The sequence below is a fragment of the Columba livia genome, chromosome 1 (genome assembly GCF_036013475.1).
Source record: "Columba livia isolate bColLiv1 breed racing homer chromosome 1, bColLiv1.pat.W.v2, whole genome shotgun sequence".
Classification (NCBI taxonomy): domain Eukaryota; kingdom Metazoa; phylum Chordata; class Aves; order Columbiformes; family Columbidae; genus Columba; species Columba livia.
Genome location: NC_088602.1, coordinates 161,315,956 through 161,341,898, shown reverse-complemented (window position 1 = coordinate 161,341,898; position 25,943 = coordinate 161,315,956). Strand labels below are relative to the sequence as shown.

The 25,943-nt window shown below is 36.7% G+C and overlaps 1 protein-coding gene across 3 annotated transcripts in view; it reads right to left on the bottom strand.

Moving 5' to 3' along the window:
* Nucleotides 1-4,264: 4,264 nt before the first annotated feature.
* Nucleotides 4,265-25,943, bottom strand: part of TMTC2 (transmembrane O-mannosyltransferase targeting cadherins 2) — a 257,207-nt gene continuing 235,528 nt past the window's right edge. Inside the window, exon 12 of one of the 3 annotated variants that reach the window (XM_065041652.1) lies at nt 4,265-7,243. In XM_065041652.1, the coding sequence (XP_064897724.1) occupies nt 7,064-7,243 (180 nt within the window). In that variant the 3' untranslated portion in view covers nt 4,265-7,063. Of the gene's footprint in view, nt 7,244-8,661; nt 22,862-22,906; nt 25,136-25,943 lie in introns of those variants that run through there. The other 2 variants (XM_065041667.1, XM_065041662.1) reach the window with 2 other exon arrangements.

Sequence of the window (25,943 nt, the reverse complement as noted above, 5' to 3'; positions counted from 1 at the left end):
TAGACCTAATAAAGTCACTGGAATCCCATCTCTGCAAAGCAAAAAATTCACATAATCAAGATGGGTGGTCTTTTTCATATTACATTTTTTAAATAAGTGGAGTGAAATCCATGCATGGTTGCTAACTCGCATTTACTTCTCCCTCCTGTCTCACTGATCGTTCATGGGGGAACTATCAAGGTACAGCCTGCTTCTCTCAGCTCAGCTTCTCCCTATGGTCAATTAACACTTGCCCAGTTTGTAAAGGTATTTGCATCAGAAATAATGCTTTTGCAGTCCCTGTGTACCCTTTTCAAGCACACCGTGTGTAGGAAAGATCAAATCTTTACATACGTACAACAAGCTTTCAGCCAAGGCAACCAGAGAACCTGAGTACACCAGCCATTAGAATGTTCTCTTCAGACTTTGTGGGCCAGAAGGCTGTAATGGTTCAAAAGATGCAGCAAAACAAAAACTTTTCAATGTAATTCCTGCCGATGCTCCTTTTTGAGACTTAGTGTATTACACTCGAGGTGTTCCAGGTAAGACTTTCATTTAGCTCATGCATTACTTTCAGAAATAGGCTCACCCGATTTCAGGATCAGCAAAATTATGGCAAAAGTCCTGACTTGCTGCAGTGTGAAGATCCTGCTTCATAATTTTGTGTCTCTTCCAGGGAAATGTAAAATATGTTTCCATAGCTTCAGTTGGAGTTACCTGGGCCCAGGTGCATGCCTCAGTTTTCTATGGATCAGCTTTGTACAGCTGAAGAGAAGATCCAGCTTTACATCAGGATTAAGACATGTTGTCTAGCATATTAAGACATATTTTCCTACATCTTCATGTTTTCATATAAAAATATTCACTGCCACAATAGGAAGAACACTGCTGGATTCCAGAAACTGTAAGTTTGCAAAAGTGACTCTTTGTTGTAATTGTTGGTTTTGCACATTGGATAGGAACTAGAAGAGGGAATTGATTTAATATAACAAACAATATACTGTATTATACATTCATGTACTGTCAAGAAACTTATGGTTGTGGTTGCAACAAACACGTCAAAATAAGAAATAAATCAATTCTATGTAAATGTAATTTCTCATTGTAATAAAAATACTGGGTATGCAGGAACATCTGTCTTCAAGAAAATTAGAGACACAATAAAATATATTTCTCCAGAAAAGGACATAAAACGCTTTGCTGACAGGAAAAAGAATCTACAGAAGAAACAGGCACAGCCTCTCAAATAATCTCTAGTTTCTGGGATTACCTGGTACAGCAAACCAATGTATTATTGGGTTAAAAAATCTGTTCACCTGGTTTAAATCATCCCTGAAACCAAAACTGAACTCAAGTTTAGCCATGAAAGCCAAGTTTCATTTCTGCTTAGCTCAAAACAGAACCTGTGGTTTAAACTATTGAAACTCTGCAGGAACACTGCTTCACATAATCAGGTACAGAGTTTCAGAAAAACAAAAACATCCATGTAAAAATAGAATGTCAGCAGCTAAGGGATCAATGATGCAAAGAAACATAGGTTTATACACAAGTTCTATCAAATAAAATAAACTCCTACAACTGTTCTCAGTGCACGTGGCTTCCACACTGGTATCTTCAAAGAGAAATCTTAAGCTTTTTTAAAACATAAATTTGTGCTCGAATTCACACAGACTGACACAGGTTTGTAAACATACACAGTAATTTTGTCTTCAAACCTTGCACAGAAATATCTGTAAGTTCAATAATTTCAGTGAGTAAATTTAATTATGCTTTGTCAATGAAACTATATTCAAAATAAAAGAGTATGTAATAGGCATGCATGATTTAATGTATTTTATCTTACACCTTTCTAGAAGGTCCACTCTGATGTTTCTGCTCTTCTGACAATGCTTCCTTATACGTAACCTTCAAAGGAGCCAGTACACCACAACAGCGTAAATATGATAAAATAAAAAGTATGTGTGGAGGATAGAAACATCAAATTGAAATTTGAAACCGAACACAACCGTAAAAATTTTCTAATCAAGTGGCATAACTTGAGGCATGCCTTCATTCTTTCACGGTGAATACACTGTTATCTCTTAAACTCTATTATACTGTCTTCCCATTGTCCAGCATTTCTGGTTGATAATGTTTGCTTTTGATTTATTATTATACCGAAAGAACTTTTAAAAACTGTGTATTGTTCTGGGGTTTTAATTTACTAATGCATACCCTTTCCTGCAGTTTATCCTAGCATAACTTGATCTTGGTGTTCCTTCTTTGTTGTTGAAATAAAGCCTGTGCCCCTAAAATTCTTACTTATTTCCACAAAAATGTTTGCATATCCTCCTGACACCTCACTCCCCACCCCTGCACAACACAGGATATATTCTATTATTTAAAACACATTATTGCAATATCACACTACTGAAACTCAAGGAGAATAAACATTCACTATCTGTGTGAAGCAAGGAAGGGACTTTTCAAATTGCATGGTCAGTCCAACTGAAGGAGCCTGTATAACATGCGAGTTGATCTCTATTTTATTTCAGAAGACCAGGAACAGAAGTTTCAAAAAGGTAAAAGGTTATATGGGATTCTCTTTAGATTTCCCACAATTTCATAGAATCAAATAATAGTTTGGCTTGGAAGGGACCTTCCAAGGTCATCTAGTGCAACCCCCCTGCAATGAGCAGGGACATCTTCGGCTAGATCAGGTTGCTCAGAGCCCTGTACAGCCTGGCCTTGGATGTCTCCATTGATGGGGCATCTCCCACCTTTCTGGGCATCCTGGGCCAGTATTTTACCACTCTCATTGTAAAAAATTTCTTCCCCATGTCTGGCCTGTAGCTCCCCCTACTCTAATTTAAACCCATCACCCCTTGTCCTATCATAACAGGCCCTGGTAAAAAGTCTTTCCTTTCTAAATATGCATATTCTCTTGTTAAAATCTCTCCTTCGCAACCCTTAGGGATGCAAAAAAATAAAAACAGTAATTCAGCTGTCAGTGGCTGTTCTCACAGTTGAACTGGAGGCAAAGTGTCTCTCATGCTACCTGCATTCACTCATAAGGCAAAGCTGCTATGGGAATGACTACAACCAGAGTCACATCAGAGAGTCCCAAACCAGATCCAAATAAGCTGGTATATTTACACAGAATACTTTAGTGTCTTACCTTTACACTAGTTCAAATCCCAGAAGTAATACAGCCATCTGTGCCAGCTACAGAGAGCAAACTCAGATGGACCTGTATAAGATGGAAGGGCGAAAAAAACATGGCAGAGCTGCTGGCTGCCTCCGTCAGAAATGGAGACGTATCAGCTCTCTGCTGCCTGAAAAGCGTGATGCTTGGAAGAAACAAACATTGGCAGCACAACACAAGTCAGACAGAACAGGATCTCACAGGGTCTAGGGATAAGAAGCCAGAGCAGGAGTTAAAGCACATGTTTAGACTGTTTCCACGAGAAAGGAGTGATGCTGATCAGATTATTCTTTGCATACTCCATATTCATCTTCTGCCATTTCATCAAAACCTACTCAGGCAAGGAATGACCACGTCCGAAGGTGAGACATGAACTTTGATGAAAAGGCAAGACAGTTCAATGTGGGAGTCAGAAACCCAAAGCCTCCCTAGCACTCTGCTCATGCCCATCAATCTTTATCAACCCTAGAGCAGATGTATCAATGCACAGGACCTGAATGGAATAGAACTAGGAAGATATGAGAATATTAGTTAGGCCGATTGAGCAAAGAAGGCTCTGTCCACAGAAGATAAAGAGAAAATCAAAAGGTCAGAGAACCATGTCACTTCATAACATCTGTGCAGGAAGGTAGCAGATTTGAAACTGATTCTGTGACATTGCAACATCAGCGGAAGGTGCTCTCAGACACTAAAAAGACCATGTATATAAAGAGAAGTCTTCTTTCTAGCTTTCATAGCCTATGATACATTTTAGAAGCATTGTTACTGACATCATGTTTGTATGTCAATATAAAAATAATTTATAAATATGCTTCATTCATCAGCTTTTGTTCCCATAAAGTTTAGAAACAGCAATCAAATATAAGAGTTACCATACCACTTTGGCTACATTAAGTGAGTAGAAATAGTAAAAAAATGTTTCCAGAGAACCTTTTTGAAAATATCTGAATGATGATTGCAATAGAATATAAAAGCCAGCTATCACAAGTTGTACTCATGCTATACAGATCATCCATATGTAAAACAGTTAATGTAACTCATTAAATTAGAATAATTTTTAAAAGGGCAGTGTTGTTGCAATAACAGATGAAGGAATGCACATTGTATTAGTTATCAATGCTTTATTATTGAAAACAAAATTGAAATTCTCTTATCTGGCACATAAACAATTATTTCTACAAAAAAAGGAAAGCCTACAAATCTGATAATTTATACAAATAACAGTTTTTCAAAAAATAAAATTTTAATTTAGTAAACTTGTTTTGTGCTCTTCTATTATTTTTTTTTTTTAGCACTGTCTGCAATAATCCACCATAAATCCCTGAGCAGAGAGACATATTTTAAACATGTTTTAAATTTATTCCAAAAGAAGAAAGTGATCAAGCCCAGACCTATATTAAAAAATGTATTCAGGGACATTCTTGTTACATTTATGCTAGTCCTTTTTTTTTTCTTTCTTTTTTTTAAGAAACAAACATAAACAGTTATCAACACAAGTATGACACTGCATCACAGGAGTGCTCCCCTTTTTCCCTCTTTGTGCAATGAATAAAAAATTACTAAACAAGAATGAGTACAATTTGAAGGAAACAAATAACATACTGAATGGTTAAGACCAAGAAGCCATCGAAGTTTGATGGTTGTTGAGCAAATAAAGCTGCAGGATACCACAGTTTTATAATGAGTTCAGTTACAGTTACTATCTAATTTATTTCTATACATTTTCCAGAAAGTCAGTAAAGCGGAAGAATAAGTTCAACCTACCATTGTATTCTTACACGGGTTTCAGTGATAAAGGAGAAACTCAGCTTCTGACTCTTCAAATTTGCTTTTACAGCTATAACATCACTTGAGAAAAACTTGACACCTTCCACAAAACCAAACAATCTTTCCCCTCTGGCCCTTCAGGTAGGCCCATTGTAAACTTGGCAACTTATGGTATTTTAGTAAGCGAAAGGAAAGAAAATTAAACATACACTACTACATTTTTTTTACTAGACTGACTTTGAAACAGCTACTCCCCAATCTATTTCAATACAGATTTAAAATCCAAGTGGAAGGGGAGAATGACCAAGAAGGTAGAGTATAACTCAAGTGTCCCCTTTCCTGTTGGGTACACACACCGCCCACAAAAAATGCAAGGAAAACCAAGTAAAAGAAATAGCAACACTTACAGACTATTGTGTTAACGGCAGGTAACATTGCTGCAGTCAAGTAATAAATAAATAAATACAGCAAAGAAGAATCTCTAGAGTTTTGTTGGAATGGTGCTCTACAGTTATAAAGAAAAAAACAAACAAACAAAACCAAAACAAAACACAAATGAAAAAACCAAAACAAAACAATATTTTTTTCTCAGTAATAGAGTTTTTAAAAGAAGATCCTGAAGAAGCTTCAGCTCAAGGTGCTCTACCACTTTAACGTTTTATATACTATTATGAAAAGAACACTGAAGCAGATACCAACAGGTCATTAAATGAAATAGTAAATTTTCTTACAAGCAATAATACTTATTCCAAGGAAAGCAAGCAGTTAACAAATGGCCTGGAAAAAATTACTAAGGCTTCAATACACTAAATAAATTATTTTTACATTTAAAAAATGAATACTAAAACAGTAACTAGGCCAAATCATTCTGAAACAGAGATAAATTGAACCTCGCCAAAAACATATTTAGGTATTTGATGGCTCTGCTGCTGGCGCATGTCAAAATACAAACAGAATAATAATATTTGGTTAGAATCTGAACAGGTAGTATTTTTTAAAACACCACCACTGGGAAAAATAACTGTTAACCACCTTTAGAGATTTCTCTTTATCTACACTGTTTAAAGCATGATCTAATCCAGTCCTTTCAGCTATTTCCTAGCCTCACTAATGTATAACATTCCCTTTCCTCCAAGTTTCTCATAAAGTCACATTTGTAGCATATCCAAGCACTAATATTTTCAAATCTCACTTGGCTGAGTTTTTGCAAAAATATCGTATGCAAAGTCCAGTTTAATGTTGGTCTTATCTGACAGCAATGTAAAGAGAGTCAAACACATGGTTCTATAACACCATATTTTTTTTTTCTTAATATGACAGTCTGACCACGCTCATTTGATATCAGGACAAACAACAGTCTTGCTTGTATTGCTAAATCACAACTCTAGACCTTGTTTTGTTTTGTCTTGTTTTTTTACTAGTCTACATACACATCTGATGTAGAATATGGGCAGTTGCTTGCTCATTCTGCCTAGCCCACAGCCATTTGAATGTGTATCTCAAGAAAACTGCATTAAAACTTAAGAAGCTGAAATAATATGCATATTCACAGTAAACAAATTTGAATGCTGTCGTTGAATCAAAGTGACAGGTTTGAAAAATAATTGGCCATATAATCTGTGAAATTGGTAAGCAAGAGGTCATAAAATAAGATACAGCAGCATTAAGACAAACTGCAAACACACTGGGTTTAGTATACATTTTAATGAGTTACAGCAACAGCAAAATACTTTAACCTACTATTACCACATTTACTCCCATATGGCTTACTGTATACTGTACAATTTTCCCTTGGTATTTCTATGACAGTATACTTTTCAAGTACCCACCCAAAAGTGAGCAATATGGGATTTGCAATGATTTATCAAATATGCCAAAACACCTTCTTTCAAATGGTATAGTTCTAAATATTTTTGTGGGATAACAAGTCCTTCATTAATATCTCAAAGTCTCCCTTTTTCGATTCATCTAGCAAAAAAAAACTTATGCCAAAAAAGCAGAATAGCTTCTAGCAGCAATTGAGACCTCTGATCCTTGCAGTCAAGTCCAATGAGTTCTTTGATTGGACAACTGTGTGGAAGTTCTAGTTCGTGGTTTTAATCAATTTAAGGAAAAAGTTCAGAGCTTTCATCATCATGTTTTGGATGTCTTCAAACCTTGTTTCTCCATGATATTCCACAATTTGCGAAGATTGGACTGAGTGATGACATCATCAGGTTTGAGTTGAAGAGCAAGGAGGTAGTTTTCTTCAGCCGCCTTCAGCTTACCGTTCAGATGGAGAATGGCTCCAAGATTCATTAGGGCAGCTGGATACTGGTAAAAAAGAAAAAAAAAGGGGGGGGGGGGGGGGGGGAAGGAGAAATATTAGGAATATTTTCACTTTTTTGTTTTTTTCCCCCCAGTCAATCTTCTTCCACTTAAACAAATGATTCCCTTATGTTTGCAGACTTTTCATGGAAGCAATTTAGCAATTTAAGCAAATAGAGATAACAAGAAAAAGTTTCTGAACAGCTGCTGTATACTTTGTGCTTTAAACAGGGCAAGCTCTGGTGTCTACAGACATACACTTCTCTCTTTAATGAGAAAACACAGAACTCATAAAGCTTTACATGTGGTAATGTCGGCATAGCACAGTTTCCAAGAGAAAATTAAAGTAATCCAAGGGTGGATTAAAGACAGGAATTTATTTTTAATTAAACCCATGGCAAATAAAGAGTTTATAATTGTTGGGAATAGTTAACACATTGGAACTCATCCCTTTTGTCTCTTTGTCTTAATAATAGCTAGTAGAAAATATAATCTATTCTCAGATTCTGAGGATGTTCAGGGGACCTAGGATATCTATTTAGATGCAGGCTGTGGCAATTATTTCTTAACAAATGATTGAATAAAAATGACACTGGTGGAAAAAAACATGCTATTTTAATAAAAAGGATGTGAATATTTCATAACAAATCCATTAAAAAGCTTCTTATGTTACTAACAATTTTTTCCATCTTTAGCTAGGACAAAATGTTTCTTGTTTTTACTTTTTCATCTTTAGAGTATTCCATTCTGAAAGAATATGTTGCCCATGATAATTAAACATGTCTGGTTACTGGAGTTAAGAAATACTATAAGGGTAGAAAAACAGATTTATGAAGCTGAAGAACACAGTCTAACCTACCTTTTTACAAGTACCTAAGGTATCCACTTGCTAGTGAGAGCATAGTAAAGGCATTTGCCAAACCAGTACCTTGCATTTCAAAGAAAAAGAGGAAAAATACCACACAAGGTTCAGTATGGTTCTCCTCCTCAGGTCACTATCATTTCCAATGAGCTTCAGGAACACTTAAAGTCACATAGTTTTGCTTCAGAGGATAAGTGCTTCAAGACACCACTCACCACCACTGTTCCGATCAAAACGCAATACCCAGAATGTGGAGACACACGGAAACTCAGCTTCACACTACTGTGTGTGGTTGTCGGTATGCTTTGAAAGCCCCTCAGTGACAATAACTTCAGGAAAATATGGTAGGGAGAAGGCAAATAAAATATGCACCAGACGTGATCTCCCAGACTGATGTGATAATAGGGAGTCATTATGATGAGGAAGACTTAGATATGTTCCAAACCTCTCCACTAGCAAGTTAAACTCATTACTCTTATCCTTCTGAATCAAGTTTAAAACCAAACCAAACAAAAAAACACACCCCCCCCGCCCCCCCCAAACAAACAACCAACCAACCAATCAACTATAATTCTTGTGTCCAAATCCTAAATTTTATGGTGGAAATGCTGTTCAGAAGCTTCTCTAGTTTTACATCCTACAAATATTTCATATTTTTTCAGCTTTCTTCCTGCTCCTATTAACATATACTCAAGAGTCACAAAGAACTGCAACACATCAAATTTTCAGAAAAACTGGCTTCCAGAGTTTCAAAATTAAGCAAAACAAAATGAGTTCAGCCCTCCTTATTGTAAACAATGTTAATGCAGTGTAGTCTGAAGATGTTATTTTTAGATTTAATTTTTCTCGCTTTACCCTGACAGATTACTTCCACTACCCCAAAATTAGTTACTTTGTTCTACTAAAAATCAAGACAACAACAACTAAAACTCAGCTGGATTTTATAAAGTTTTCCCAGTTTAATACTCTCCAAAATTTTCTCTTCAGTCATAGTCTGTACAGAAAAGGAAAAACTAAGCCCCTGGAATGTAATGTTCACTATGGACAACACATATTGGCAGCCACATTATCGTAGCTCCACCTTTACAGTGCCAATGTTGCAGGCTGTTTTGTAATAGAATAATACACCCCTTCATGACAGATGTCCTGTGTACTAATTGAAGTGATGTAAGTGAAGGGTGATCACAAAACAGCTCCACTGTATATGGAAGGCTGTCTAAACACCCACATATTTTAGTTGTTAATTTATTTTAGACTTAAGATTGTTTGAGAGAATTTTCTCAAATCATGAGTAGGATGGTCTGTTCCCACTGATCGTGTTCCTTATTTGCCTAATTACAGTTTATGAATAAAACAGCTTTTTTCAAGAGCATAGTTATTGACACAGAACTGTCTTCTCACTCGAAATAGAACTATGTGCATATGCTTGCATTTAGAAAAAGCTTACAATGGAAAAGGATTAAAAACCTTTAAAGCCAGAAAAACTTATATTAAATAAGACACACGTTAAAATGTGTTCATGGGTAATTCTACAGCATCCACAAACTTATTGTGCGGGAAGCAACACAGTTGTCTCATACACCTTCCAGAAGTCCTCTCCATTTCCTTCACACCCCCCTGAAAACGCGGTATGTGTATCACACTAATCAAGTACTCTAAAGAACATCATACATATAAGACTATATGCCTAGGTAAGAAAAGTCTTCTGTCACCATGTCTTTATCTTGCTGTATCGTTTCACTAGAGCAAGCAACAAAAACATCTAGAAGAACAAACTGTTAAAATGCCTTTTTACTGAACATGAAATGTTCCAACTTCTACTTGTCATTCCTGATTTCCTGGAGACCCACCAATTTTTAGGCCATTAATGTTCTAAACAAATGTATTCACAGAAAACGTGAGTTGATAATTCATCTCAGGTAGTGCTGAAAGTTCATTCCAACTCCATGTTTCAAATGAACGAGTGCACAAGATTTGGGAAAGACTGCTCTCTAAGTTTGTAGGGTATCAGCCACCCCAAAAATCAACGGTTTATTGTAAAAGAATAATTTTGGGTGACTGTAAGATTATACATCAGTGCCATCAGCCTCTGACAACCATAAATAACGGTCTGAGGACAAGAGAGCAAGAGACATTTGCTATAGTTTTTCTTCACATATATTGTCTTTTATTAAAGACAGCTGATAAAACTTTTCAGTACGTTAACAAAGGCAGTCGGCAGCTACCAGTGCAATAACATGGGACTTGTAGCACTGTATAACAAATGACACCACCTACTACTTCAGAGGCTTGAAAGGAGAAGCAGGCCTGCCTTCATTTCCTTTTGGAGACAGATGCTTTACATCAAAAAAAGCTGACTGGCATTTCTATCTGGGTTGTAAATGCTGTCTTTTATGGTCTACTGGGAATTATTCCCTTTATGAGCATTTTGATTGTGGTGTGCTTGTTTCCTTAGTGGTTTTTTTGGGGGGGGGCGGAGGGGGAGAAGGGTGGCGGGAGGTGCTCCTGAGAAGGACAGGGGAGGAATAACAGAGTAGTTAATAAATGACAAAATAGCAAAAGGCATGTATTTAGTTGCCTGAGGTGTTTTTGGTTTACGTTGATGACAATTCTTTCAAACTTTCTCTGTATGACCAAATTCAAAGAAAAGCCTTGGGGCATGCAAAAATTTTAACATAAATTCAAGGCTTCTCTAAAATCAGGAGACCTATGGGATCTCCAAATAATTCAAAAAGTTCTGAGTAGTATTTTGGAATTACACTCATGTAACCAAGTACAGTATTGGACCCACAAATAGAATGAATCTTAATGACAGAGAAGTTGAACTTATTTCTTATTCATCATCTCTAGCTCCATATATAGCAAATGTCAGAACAGTCCCAAACAGAAGACAACAAGTTTACTTCTATATATGCCTAAGAACTTAAGGATAGAGAAAAAAATACACAGACACTTGTTAGGGAATTATATTTGGTATACTGTTTCTTATAGAACTTGTTTAGAAACTGCTTATACAGAGTTTGCTTAGCATAACTTCTGCAAGCTGTGAACCTTTGAACTTTCTGCTTCGTTAAGCAGAAAGGCCTCAGAGTCTTCAAGTTAGAAGACAGGGGAGCTGTGTCCTTGGAAATAAGTAAAGGGACAGAACAGCACCTAACAGAAGGCAAGAAACAGAAAAGATGTTTTGGCTGTTACCAACAACTTATTTTCTCCAGCTGCAGGTGCAAAATAGCAACTGAAGGTCAGGATTTTGATTGACAGTGGCCTGATGAAAATATAGAGATCTAACGAAGAACATGGAGACCCCAGACTCTAATTTTGCAGTTGCCCTGGAGTGATGTGCAGGGGGTGAAGACTTGGACTTTAGAGGTATAATTGTCCAAGCTTTTTTTTCTGCTGAGGGTTTCTCTTCAGGAAGCACCCAGTTCAAGCTGCTCTATGCTGTAACTTATGCACAAATTGTTTATTTTAGAAGAATTTCTGGAATCCATGCCTAAGTATCTGCTACAGGAAACCTAGGGAAAATAAACTCAACCTAGCTCAAAACCACCTCTTGCAGAGCAGACAACTATGAACAAACAACAGCCCAAATACAAGCAATGAAATCTGAAATAGTTTTCCCCAAAGCCCTGCTTACAGATGACCTTCTCTGCTCAACACCACAGAGGCCAGAGCAGCAGATTCTGAGGTGAAAGTGCATTTTATTGCTGCCAGGGTACTTGTAAGGAAAATCACACCAAATTTTACCCCAGTAGAATCACAAGTGCAAGTTACTTCTCACCTAGCCAATTTAAAAGGTCACTGAAAAGATGTTGACAATATTCATCTTGCTCTTAATGAATTACTGCCAGGCATGATCTTGTAGATGTTTCAAAACAATCCCAGGACTGTTTAATGAATACTGTAATCAGCATGGCCAACCCATCAGAAATACAGAGGGTAAGTTTTTTGTTTTAGAACAGTGCAATTAAGGACACTTGTTCTTTTAAGGGTTCCTGTTGAGTAAAGTCCATAGTCAAAGAAGCACTTCTAATTAAATATGGCTGAAGAATTCAGATATTCCTCTTTGATAACTGAAGGTACAGGAGGCACAACGACTGAGCTGTAAAGCAGCAGAGTATTAGTTGTAGAATGACTCGCTTAAGCATGAGAGAAAAGCATGGTGGACTGCTTCATCTTATCAGTGACCACAGGATAATGTGCTGTCATGCCTTTTTTATCCTTCTACAGTGATGGCAAGAATTTTCACTTGAACTTTTATTACTGGTGTTATTGCTGTAGCACAACATAGTATTTTCTGAAGCAATCAAAATGTCAACAACTCCTTTTTTATCGCTAAAAGTAACTGTGGACAACAGAATCATTTCAGCGGTAGCACTTGCTTGTGACAGACTCATAATTTTAAGTAAAACCATGACCTAGCAGTTTCCCCAAAATGTAAGCATACTACTTTAAAGCACAGGGGTAGGGGGAGAAGGTAGAAAGAGAGGCAGGAGAGGGACATTTAGCAAGATGGCTGATGCCAACTGGGTCTTACTCTCCAATGCAGTCCATTGATAACACCGTAAATTCAGCAGAGACTGACACATGGAAGTAGATCTTTTTGTAGGAGTAACCTAGTGTTGCCAGATAAGCCAAGTGCCAGTTATTCCTTTCAAAGACTCATGTGTCTATTTGATTCTCTATGCTCTAAGGCTTTTGTATATCTTAAGAACTGCAGTCTGCATATACTGTGTCTGGCATTTTGTTCCAAACAGGACATGAATCACAACTAAGACACCCATCTCCAGTAAGCTGCATGACAAGAGTAAATCGTCTAGGAACAGATTAGCTTGGTGCAAAAAGCATTCTGGAACAAGACGACAGGATGTATGGCAAAACAGTATGGATCACAGAGAATAAAAAAGCATAAAATTCAGAGTTGAGAGGGATTTCCTGTGTTATCAGCCCAGACAGCAAATCATTCAGCTCTGTCAGAAAACAAAATCAGCATCTTTGCAAACTCTTAAAATGGAAGAAAGCTCTGCAACTTCTCCTCTATGACACTTAAATACATTATTTAAATTGTTAAGTCTGCTCATGAATAATTTCGGTAAGTGTGCTTTAGTGTCAAAAACAGCTTTCAGCTTAAATACTGAAGATGGGAAATGGAGAGAAAAACATTCTCCTCGCAAATACTAATTTGAATTAACATTGAGAAGAGCACAGTTTCCACAGCTGTGTTACTCAGAAATGGACCTAAACGTCTCTGCTGTAAAGGGAGCCTGTGTCCCGAACTAATTACCTTAAGACTAAATACATAGCTATATTAATCTAACTAGCAACAAGCCTAGGCTCTAGAGAGGAGTGGATCCTTGGATTTGGTGATCATCTTTGAGAGTACCACATTGGTGATGCTGATGGAGAACAACCTTAATTATTATTCACTAATGTGTCACTAAACAGAGACTTCCTTTAGTGCTTTTTTTCATATTTTGTTCACCAAAGTAACAAATTATTTATCTCCAGGGAGGTGAACACACCCACCAGGAAAAAAAAAAAAAAGAAAAAATACAAAAAATAAAGTAGATTTCTCTTGAATACTATTTATGTGATAGTCTCAGGTTAGGATAATACACCAAGTTAATATATCAAGTAAAGAAGGCAGAAGAACTGTACAAATTAATACCTGGTCAGCTTAACAACTGATGATACTACATAAATGTTAGAACATGGTTTTGTTTTGTTTTGTGTGGGGTTTTTTTGTTTGTTTGTTTTTTAATTTATTATTTTACATTTGGACATTCAAAGCATTTGACCTGCTTGGTGAAGGGAGAATATACATGCAAATTGTACGTATCTAATCTTCTGTGCTTTCAAACACTAAAGACCATCATGTCTAAAATTGCAAACTATGGCATATATGCATTTCAGACCAGAAATTAAAAGTGAAGGAAGGGGTTCTTACTCTCTTTTTTTTTTTTAATATTTATGAGTGGTAGATGAGGTCGTTTTCATCCACAAGCATACCACAAAATTATTCAGTTTGCTTGTAGATTTAGACATTGGCATCATTAAGGAAACCCACAGCTGTGAGTCAGGGAAGAGTTCTAGACTTGGCGCGGTAAGGAAGCATCAAGCAGTCTACTCTGATTCTCAAATTATCACATCGATAGGGGACATTTTAACATCAATGTTCTCGAGCAAGTGAAGATTTTTTTCCTCAACATCTTTTTCATCTTAACCTTCAGAGACTGCTCGGAGTTTTGAAAACATAGTTATTCAAAACCAAACAAGCATATATAGATATACGTTACATTTTGTTGCTGAAAAGCTATCTACCATTGGCCTTCATATAAATTCAGAGTATATTGTTTTATATATCAGCAAGTTAACAAAAGCACATCTTACATCTGGTAAAGGCTGCAGATCATAACGACAGTTGAGAAAGTCCCACAGAAATGTACTTATAAATTCTGTGTATCTAGATTTTTTTTCCCACGCATCAAATGTTTAGATTTATGCTTAAAGAACCCCTAATGACACTCAGTTTATATAGAAACCACGACGGACATTTTCAGATAACATACTCATATTATCATAATAAAAATGAGTATTTAATATTATGGTTATATAAAAACAAACAAATAAAAACACACAAACAAAACCAACCAACCAACAAACCAAGCCCCCCAAAAACACCAACCAAAAACATTTTCCAGTCCTCAATGTGTCCCTAATTAGACTTCTTAGCTTTACAGCTCAAGTGTTTTCATCAGTATAGGATATGGTAATCTTACTGAATTTTCCTAGCACTTTAGGATTTCATTAAAAAAATCATTAAATGACTTAATTTTTATTTATAGAAATCCAGCTGTGCTCTGATGTCTGCAATTTTCTAATTTTAATACATAGCTATGATTACGGTATAAAACACTAAACAACTTTTTTCTCTTGTATGAGTACACTGCCAATTAGGAAGACTGTACTCCCAGCAAGTAAGAAAGTTGCTGAGTAGCAATATCATCTGTACTGTCATACTGACAAACAGAAATTACTCTACATCTTTCAGTAATAGAATTTTGTCCCACTAAAGGGTGGGACACCAAGGGTGTTTTAAAATGAAATTGAATCTATTAGTTACTGTATTTTTCTATGCACTTTGCTTCTAAACCTTGGAAACCAGAAAAAGAAAATGCTTTGTGTTAGTGCCTAGATATAAACCCCACTTTTAATTTAAAAGAAATGTAAAGCATTAAAAGAAAAATTAATATACTGTACGTCACCCAGCTGCACACATGCAGGGCTGATTGCAATAGCTGTCCACATTAACATAATCAAAACTGGCTGATCTTCAGAGAAAACTCTAATTTACAGATCATCTGAGGTTATGAATACAATTGCAGTATATACTACTGGCATCAAAAACAGTTCTTTCTTTTCAGTCAAATACAATGCCATTGGAACTTAAAAATGACTGCTGAGAATGAATGCATCTTTTGTCCATTTTTGCCCAGATACTGATCAAATTCATCAGTACCCAGAGAAGGTTGTGTAGTTTTTCAAGATGCTAGTCACATGCATATGGAATAGTGCATTAGAGCTTCAATTTTTTCAGTAGAGTACACAACTAGTGAAATTTTAGAAGGAAGAAGTGTTCATTTCTGCCCTTAAAAATTTACTTACGTTCTAACTACGGGATTCTCAAAATCACTAGTTTTCCAATATTTTGAATCCAGATGTTGAGATGAACGTTAAGTGTCAATCAAGGCTTTGCACCTTTGGCTGACAAGTGTAGTCAGCTGAATTAAACGCTTGAGAACTACATTAACATTGATATTGCTGTATGTTTTCCAAAACTATGTAGGTGTTTGCAGTTGTAAGCTATAGTCGCCAGGCACTTTGTGTAAACCATTATGCAACTTGACATACTTGCTCTGAGCAGAAAGAATGAGATTCTTGCTAATTTGTTCAAGGCTTATATCATGCAGAGGCACTATTAAAACAGCCCACAGAAAAAGTATTATATTAGAGCATTACAGAAACAGGAATGAAGAGAAGACTAGAAGATTATTAGGCATTGTAGGATGTTTTAGGGTAAGTTTTAGCCTTCATTCCACCCCTTAACAGACTCATTTTCTTTTGGTTTACTTTCTCTAGACAACAGAATCCATCATTATTCCACTCTTGGCAATAATATTATTGTCAAGAAAGTACAAATGATGTCTAACACATGAACTGATACAATTTCCCTAACAACAGGGTTTATCAATAGTATCTGAAGGTATTTTCAAATTTGTCAGAAAACGCAACTGCAGCATGTGGAAATGTTACCAAGGTAATTTTGCAACTAAAAACTTACTCCACAACAGATCAACAAATACATAAAAGTATTGTGATGATGTATTGTTCAAGGAACTACATTTTTGTTTGACAGCAGACACAACTGAAAATACTTGAAAAACTCTTGTTTCTAAATAATTTCTGAATGGAAAATCTTACAGTATTTACATATCAATTTTTTTTTTCTTTCCTTTTGTCTGTTTTCATCCGGCTCCTATCACTTCCATGCCTGTTCCATAGTGCAAAAAGGTTATGCCCACACTTGGTCTTGATTTGGTTTTACCCACAGGATTACAAGAGCAGCTGAGAAAAGATGCACATACTCTTGGTCCTTTTCAAAGTGCTTAATACAGCACTCCATGTAATTCATAAGAATTCATGCCTTACATTTTGGCAGCCAGTAACCTGCAGGTGTTCCCTACATAGTATTTAAAAATTAAATCTACAGTGCATATTAAAATTATTAACTTCCCAGCTAAGAGCTAGGTTTTAGTTTGGATTCTTGTAACGTAAAGATTTTAAGGCTGTAGCTTCTAAAATTTGGTCTTTTGATTGCTAATAGTAAGACCACAGGGTAGTAATTGGTCACTAGGCTTTTACAAGGTTGTGACTTCAAAAAAAAACCCAACCTTTCTGCTTAGGTCAGCCTTATTGACCACATATCACCAGTGACACATATGGTTACAGTGCTTTGTCAGTAATTAGTACCAGTAACAGCAAGAAGTGTTCAGTGGTAGATCTACACATCCTACTCTGAAAGGTTGCACTTGATACTACTTCATGTGTTGACAACTGCTGTTTATTAAACAGAGGCTTTCTGTATTTGTCAAAATATGATTTTAAGAAATGGACACATGAAGCAACACTGTGAATAATATTTTCCTTTTTAAAAAGATTTCATTAACTATTACTGAATGGACAAGAGGACAACTAATATTTGCAGGACTAGCACCAAGATATCAAAGTTCAACTCCTGACTCTGAAATTCAGTGTCAAAAATTACTCAATGAAACCAGTTCCTTGCTCCAAACTGCTCCAGAAAAAGTCCTCTGTGTCTGGAGCAAACTATAATCCAGGGCCACTGGCATCACTGTGACATTCCACAGCCAATGGTTCAGGTTACTTTGCCTTCTCATTATATATTTGCACTATAGAAACCACCTATTTTTTATTAATACCACAGGATCCTACAGAAATTACCTTTGGGTCTTACCTACCAACAATCTTTTTGTTAAAGCTCATTTTTTCCCCTCAAATCAAAAGGTTTGTCTCCTGTGCAATTTCCATAATCTCTGTTCAGAAAGCATTTTGTTCCTCTATTATGGGTAAAACATCCAATTTGTGAACAACTGATCGAACAACTCCATCAATGCAGCTATTAAAACAGGATTTTTCAAAGAATTAATGAAGGATCATGTAATTGATCTTTCAAAAATTACAAAAAAGTGATAATTTTAAGTTTATTTCAATGTAGTCAGAATGTGAAAAAATGAAGTACAAGTACTGAGCTACAATAAAACTCTACCGAATAATTCCACGATAAATATGCCAATCATTCACCCCACAAAATCTAAGAAACATACAGCAAACCTTCATCTGGAATTTAATTCGGGGTTTTATTGTGGATTTTCATTTTTACTGTTGTTATATTGGAAAAGATTTCTATTTTCCTTCACACTGTAATTGTTTTCAGTGAGTTTGCGGCAGCCAGATGCTGAGGCAACTGGCACTGTTACAAACCATAATGTCAGATTAAAGTTACTTACTGTACAGGAAGACAATCTTTACTGGAGCACCTGAAGAATTAGTGAAAATGCCTCAGCTCAGTAATAGAGCCATTAGTTATATGTAAGACATGTTTCAAAAGGGTAGGTAGACTTGAATGTATATTTGCTCTCCATTAAACCTAATTGGGATAAGTAGAATCATGTAAATGCAATATACAGAGCTGACCAATATACAGTGGTTCAGAATGCCTCAGTGAAAAGGGACTGCTTTTTGGGGGAAATGAAAAACTATCCATCTCCTCCTCATAGCACCTTTTCATTAGCAGACAGCTGATCTCTAGACCGTGACTGTCCCAGGGAAAAACACATTCCAACTGGTACTGAAATTAGTCTTAAAGACAAATTCCAAGAACATTACTTCAGCCAGACCTGCCACCCATCCCCTTCCTAGCAGTCTGCAAACATACAGTTCTCCTCAGACAGATCTCCGACCAAAACCAGCCTTATTCTAGGGCATTTTTCCTCTATACAATCACCTAGATACACCTAGAGGCGTAGGAGGGTGGAGAATACCAGCTGCATCAAAACCATGTTGTGAAACAGAACCATAAATTCTCCAAATCTTGTGGGGGAAAAAATTCTAATAGGATGTGTCAACCCACAAATAAAAATAATTCCCAGGCTGAGAAATACATCAAAACTACAGCTTAGGAAGAAAATTAGGAAGTTATTTATTGCAAAACATCCTACTGAGAATGCACTGTTCCTGGGTTTATTTAATGAACATTGAAAACACTTTCTTATCAGTTTTAATTGCATAATAAGTTCATTCTATTGTTTCCAGAACCAGCACTAGAATACTCTATTAGGAAAAACCTTGCTGGATTCTCTTCTAATTGAGTTCAAACAGATGGTTTAATTTCTGAAATGCTAATCTACTGCTGTGAGTTCTATATTTCATGGCACTTTATTTTTGGTAGACACCAAGGGCTGCATTTACAAGGCAGAGTCAATCTTGCTCTCTCCAGGAACTGACGCAGGCAGCAGGGTACCCCTGCCATATTGCTCTTGGACTGTGAATCACCTCCAAGTGCATAGGGCTACCCATGATACATCATCTTCATTTCCACAATTACAACAAAGAGACTGCCTCATCACAAACTACCGCCTCCCATTATCTCAAAGCATGATGGTCCCTTTTCTTTAAATCAGTAGTACAAATTTAGACTGTGACTTCCTACTAATTAGTTTTGCAAACCTATTTTTTTTAATATTCAGTTAATGAACATCATAGTTGAGTACAGGCACAACTGTTGCACAGCTCTTTTAATTCTGTCTACTAAGACATGCATGAAAGTCACTAAGATGCCAGATGAAACAAAACACCACTCCACAGGACAGGCCAATCTGACCTCACATCCTCATTTCCTCAAATAATTTTGATGGTGGACTGGACATATCTATATACAGACAACGACTTCATATTTGCAGGATTAAAATACATGTAAAAAACCAACCAACCAACCAACAAACTAAAAAGAAAAGTGAAGACACTAAGATTCAAGCTAACTAAGGCACAGTCCTACGAAATTTCTGAAACAAGGTCTTGACAGTAAAATAGCTTAGCGTATTACTTGGGGAATTTATGAACTATGCACTGATGATAATAATGTGATGGGATCGGAAGAACAGTGTTTGGTATCTAGGTAGGTGCCTGGAGAGAAAACAGACTCATAGAATCATTTAAGTTGGAAAAGACCTTTAAAATCATTGAGTCCAACTGTAAACAGAACCTATACATTAATACTGGGGTGACTAATTTCTTAGGAAACACCAGTGAATTAATAATAAACATGAGTGACTTTTGTGAAAACACAGTCTTCTACATTTTGGAGATTTAGTCATATAAACATTTTGAACACTGTGGACAACAGAGTCTACAATGGAAAATGGGTGCATAAAACAAAATGTTCTGGCTTTTTTTTTTTTTTTTCAAAGAAAAGATTTTTAACAGCAGCTCAAAGCAGCACAAGAGATTTCCACCGGACATACTGAAAACCTTGTATGACCTATGTCCCAAGTGAATAGCACATAGAATCATTTCAGCTGGAAGAGACCCTCAGAATCATTGATTCCAACCATAACCTAACTCTAGCACTAAACCATGTCCCATAAGAAACTCGTCTAAATGCTTTTTAAACACTTCCAGGGATGGTGACTCCACCACTTCCCTGGGCAGCCTGTTCCAATGCCTGACATGGATTATCAGAGAGTTTCTTTCTCCCAAATTACATGCTAAGCATCAAATACCAAATTACTGTTTCAACAGTTCTTGGTAAGAGTAATTGGTGATTTAATGAAGATCTAAATGTTCATTAAATTAGAAAAGAGGAGTTAACACATAGTTGCTCATTTCCAACATTTTTTCCCCCCATTAACGAAAAGCAGGTCTACACCTTAGAGTTCATGAATATGAGTGACTCAGAAAATACACTATGGCAATCACTAGACTATAGAAGGATTAATATTTGTTGGAAATTTGTAAAAATTCTCATAGCTAAAAATGAAAAGCACTCCAACTTATCATGGAGTTTCTGGCTGGCTTACTTTGTAGAGAGTTACTAAGTATGCAGCTTACTGTTTGAAAAACTTTACATTAAGAAGAGTTCATAGTTGCTTGGGTAATTTCACTTGACGGAATCAGGAACTACAGAGCCTAATTTACCTCTTGCATGCAGGAGAAACAAAAGCAACTCTAAACAAATCAATGGTATTACTGCAATGCAATACTTGTGTAAGCAGAAGCAAATAAAATGTATTTTTATTTCAGTCATTTTGAACTTGCACAGACAAAATACTTATGTATTGATTAGGATATCAATGTACAACAGATTATTCTAGACAGAAAATAAAGAGCAACTTAAAGGCATTTTAATTCTACTTCCAAAACTCACAAATTACACTGAGCAAGCCAATCGATCTCAGACATTTGTTTATTTAACTGCTTGTATAATCAGAAGATAAGAGTAAAAATGAACTTCCCATAATCTAATTCTCTCGAAAGTAAAACTGAGAACTGTGATGACAGGATTTCCAGCTTTCATCCATGCACCCCACATGATGATGGATCAAAATATCGAAAACCAGATTTAACTATTCCATAATCACTGAAAAGCACATTCAGTCTTTGCTTTCACATTGCTGTTGGTGTGTATGAGAAAAAGCATGTAGAGTTTTTTGGTGTAAGGTTATAAAACATTCTTCTGTATTTCCCAAAAGAAATTCAGTGTTTTCCACAGCTGAGCAAATTGATTTTCAAATCATACAACTCATCCTGATATTGTCCTTCAGTATTACAGGTATATATCCCCCATTCCAATAGCTGATATACTTTCTTTGTCCCTTGATGAGGATGATAGGGATGGAAAATGCTACACAGGGTTTTTGTTTCGTCTTTTTTTGTTTGTTTTGTTTTATTTTAAGATGGGAGGCACTAATCTCTGCTGAAGTAGGAATACTTTAGGGTTCAGAACAACAGCCTATATACAAGCTCATCTTGGAGCTGACAACTCTGCAAAACAAAAAAACTAAATGCGTCTTTAGAATTTTTAGGAGGACCACGAACAAGCATAATTGCAAGCATAGAAAGATAACTTTTTGTTCAAAAGAATAAACACAGTTTTCCTTAAATAGTTGGGCAGAGATAACATATCTGCCTTGCATTTAGCCTCAGACAAGAAGGATGAACTGAGTATGAGGGCCTGGAAAGGCTGAAGCAACAACAACAACAACAAACTGAGCTGTAGGCCCAAATTAGATTTCAAAACATTTTCAGCTCAGGAGATGCAGAGAGGGATCACATATGGGTAAACCCTTTACATGGAGAAGTGTTACTATTTCTGTGTAAACACTGAAGAGCCTTTCTACCTGAAAAAAAAGGGCAGCTTTCATTCAGTTGATATTAATTGTCTTGAATTTCCCTATTTTGCACAACCTTTAGGCAAGGTCAGCCTTCTGCTAGGCAGGCTGGCAAATGTCACAGCAATTCTGATATCACATCTCAGGGTCAGTCTTTTATTGTGTCAACAGGGAAAGTCTACCCAAATTACAGTAACAAACAAAGTGCTCCCTCATGCTTTTGAGATCAGAGAGTGACGTCCTCTTTTACCTCCAGGAGTTCCACTACCTCCTCTCCCAGTGGAGCTGAACCAAGTCTAAACCTCCCACCCCTCTATCTACCTGAAGTCAAACTATTAAAAGTATGCTATCTGGAAATACAGTTCACATCAGTCATGCCGTACCTTCTCATCAGGAAGCCACAGCACCCTTTTTAGTCCCTAAAAGTCCTGTGTACACTGTAACAATTGATTCAGTCTTTACAAAGCAAGACAGCAGGAATAGAGGAAGAACTGGATCCTGGGAAGTTCTCTTATTCCTCACATCTTCACCAGGAGAAAAGAAAGGAGGCGTTTTCGGGAGGCCAAGAGCACCGCTAGGCTGGAAGGAATCCACAGCCATTCATATCATTGAGGTGGAAATTTTGGCACACTTGTGAGGAAGCCTTGAATAATGTGAGGCTTCGCAGCAGCTGGTGCTGGCGGTGGGAAGCTGTGCAGGCCTGACACAGGGCAGAAGAAGCTGGGAGCAGCTCAGAGGGCAGGCAGGCAATCAGCAGAAGTTCCACCTGCCCCACAAGGCCCGTTTTTGTATTTTCTGTAAAGGCAGACACATGCAATAAAAGACAATAGAACAGGTGAATCTGCTGGATGGTAACTACCAAAAAATACAGGTCTGTGGTCATTCCACGGCGCTGATAAAGATAAAAGATTGCCATGTGTTCATTACTTTGAACAAACAAGTAAACAGGCAGAAGAACATTTTAAAACAGGGCTTCTCAACTGGAAAGTGTCATGCTTCACTGGCAATAATACATGGTGTAAAAATCCTATATATACTGTTTCTCTAGAGGATCATGGTATTGGGTTTGGATAACAGGGACTAGATAGACTTGCTTAAAAAAGCTGCAGGAGGAATAGATCCATCACTGGTGAGGGATCTGCAATATCCCTGGAGCAGTGTCAGGACGACATTGGGTCCAGTGAAGTGTAGAACAGTGCCAGTTTTTGGTCACTGAGGATCAGGTGCAGAGAATTTAGGAATCACTGTTAACCCATCCATTACTGCCATCAGCCGCAGAAGTAACCTAGCAGGAGCTCTTAAAAGTTTTATTAAAATTCTCCCTGGCAATAACAGGACATGCCCTAAACAAGCTGGCAAAATGCATTGAAGTCATCTGCCTCACAATTACTCCTAGCCTGGTAAAGCTGCATGAGATAATTACTGGATGTTAAGAAGAAAGTCAAATAGGGAAATTTGGCATGGAAACACCTAAGGAAAAAACACATGATAAAGCAGATTTTGGTTACATATGTTTCACGACAAAATCCAACATCTACTTTATTTTTTAAAGATGTATGTACTATCAGAAGTATATTCATTTTTAGAGGTCTTGCCATTAATAAAATCCATATATTATGAACATTTTCCATAAGGAGGCACTGAAAGCATGTTATCTATAAGGTGGCTATAAAAATGCAGTCAATTCTCTGGAAATCACCAGCATTCTTCTTTCAACTCAAGGTAGAACTTATTGCAAGCCTGAAGCCTTTGACATGAAAACTGTATTCCAACACTGAGAAAAAAAAAATAAAAGAAACACATGTAGAAACTGCTTTTTAATATGATGTTGTGTTAACTGATTACATAAACCCTTCAAGTCAAGAAATGGTTTAGTCTCCCACATCATGATTAAACCATCTAGTGGAAATTGTATTTATTTTGCTTATAGGTACATTTCTCCTTTCGCCCCTCATTCTATGTGTGTGTCTTTATGTATGTTGTTACAGTAAGACATTTAATCAAGCCCCTTTGAAGTGGCAGAGTGGAAACAGCTGTTTCTGACAATGTGCCAATGACATGGGGCTTAAAGCTGTCATGAGCTCCAGATTGCAAGCAGCACCAATATATGGTTGGGATGGTAGTGACTTGCAGGTCACGGCACCTCCTTGAGGAATGCTTCTAAGCCAATCAGCTCAAGGTGGTGGCTCAACGTCTTAAGGCTCTGGTGAGCTCTCTTTCATTTAATACCCATGAGGTCACACTTCAAAGCGCCCTTTCTTCTTAAGAGCCACTGGCCACATGTGGCGGTTCTAGAGCAGGTTTTTAAAGATTGGCTGCTTCAAGTTCAGACTTAAAAAATTAGAAATGCAGTTCTATTATATAAACAATGTCTTAAAGGTTGAATAAAAGCTGAAGCTTAAGTCAATATCTCACATTCTTGTGAAGAATGACAATTTAAAGGGAGTTTCTGGATGACTGATTTTTTCCACAACAAAGTGAGCTTAAAGCTTACATTTTGGAGTGCCTAACAACTTGTTATAACAATTCCCAGGTTTGTGAACATTACAAGATGTAGGGCACCTAGAAACCATCTCTAAATACAGACTTTCCTCAGCAATACTGCCACTCTGAATAATTACTGTATAAATGTCTTGCTGTCCAAGAAACTTACACTTTCATTTCTTCATGAAACTGATCTTTTTAAAAATTAGAATAATGTGATTAACATATGCAATCACAGAATCACAGAATGATTGGGGTTGGAAGGGACCTCTGGGGATCTTCTAGTCTAACCCATCGGCTGAAACAGGTTAACCTACATTGCTAGAACAACCACAGATGTGCTTTTCATTGAGAAGGCTCTAAAATAATTTTGTTTTGATCACGGTGAACACACAATGTGGGAATGCATTTTTTGGAAAGTATGCAAAAAGGGGCTAGGGAAACTAGTCTCTGTAGGTTACCTATACAGTTGAAGGAGGAAAAGAGAGTCCTGTAAGAAATTATTCATAGCAAATAAAAGTCGATTTCTTCTCTGAACTGCTTCCTGGATTCCTCTCTCCTCCTTGTCTCTCCAAGGGAAGCCCACTTGAAAATAAAGAGATGTAATCTTGAGAATGCTTGTTTCTTCAGTGAAGACAAATGATTCCCATCTCCACAGCAACATCATATTCTACAGAAAATACTGTTCTTCAGAAATTTGACTGGAAATTATCTTCATAGGGGATAAATACACACTTAATGCAAATAAGGCAAATAGTGAACATTATTAAGAGAACAGTGAGGTCTAAATCTGGAACAATAATAGTAGCCAGATTTGTTTTTTCTTTGCACCCAACCTGCGTTTCAGCTGGTGCTGGTATTGTACCAAAGTATTTTAATTCTTTTACACTCTGCAGAAGAACAGTGTATCCAAGAGCAAAGATGATGTTCAAGATGTGGATAGTTTAAAACACCTGTCTGTATTCTGTTGTTCCTTTACTGCGTATATATATTCTTTTTGGCAAATACTTTATTCATCATCATAAAGCTTTTCACTGAGAAAATAAATGTTTTTTTTCAGTATTTTTCATTCCTCTCAGAATTAGTTCAATGTTGAATGAATAACCACCAATACTTCGAAAATAAAATCTTCCTGTGTCTGCTTTCTTAAAAACAACCGTTTGCATGTTTCAGAGACATCACATTTCTCCTGTAACTGAATACTGGTTTTCTGGGGATGTTTTTATCCTCCTTAGTCACAACTTTTCTAAAAAATGGCTTAGTTGAATAAGAAACTGATTCGGACATGAAGGCATATTGGTTGCTTAGTGTTGTGCCCCAATCTTGAGACACTGAAATAAAAGAAGTATTGTGTATGAAGTATTGCTTCACTTATAAAGCAACAGGAACAGTT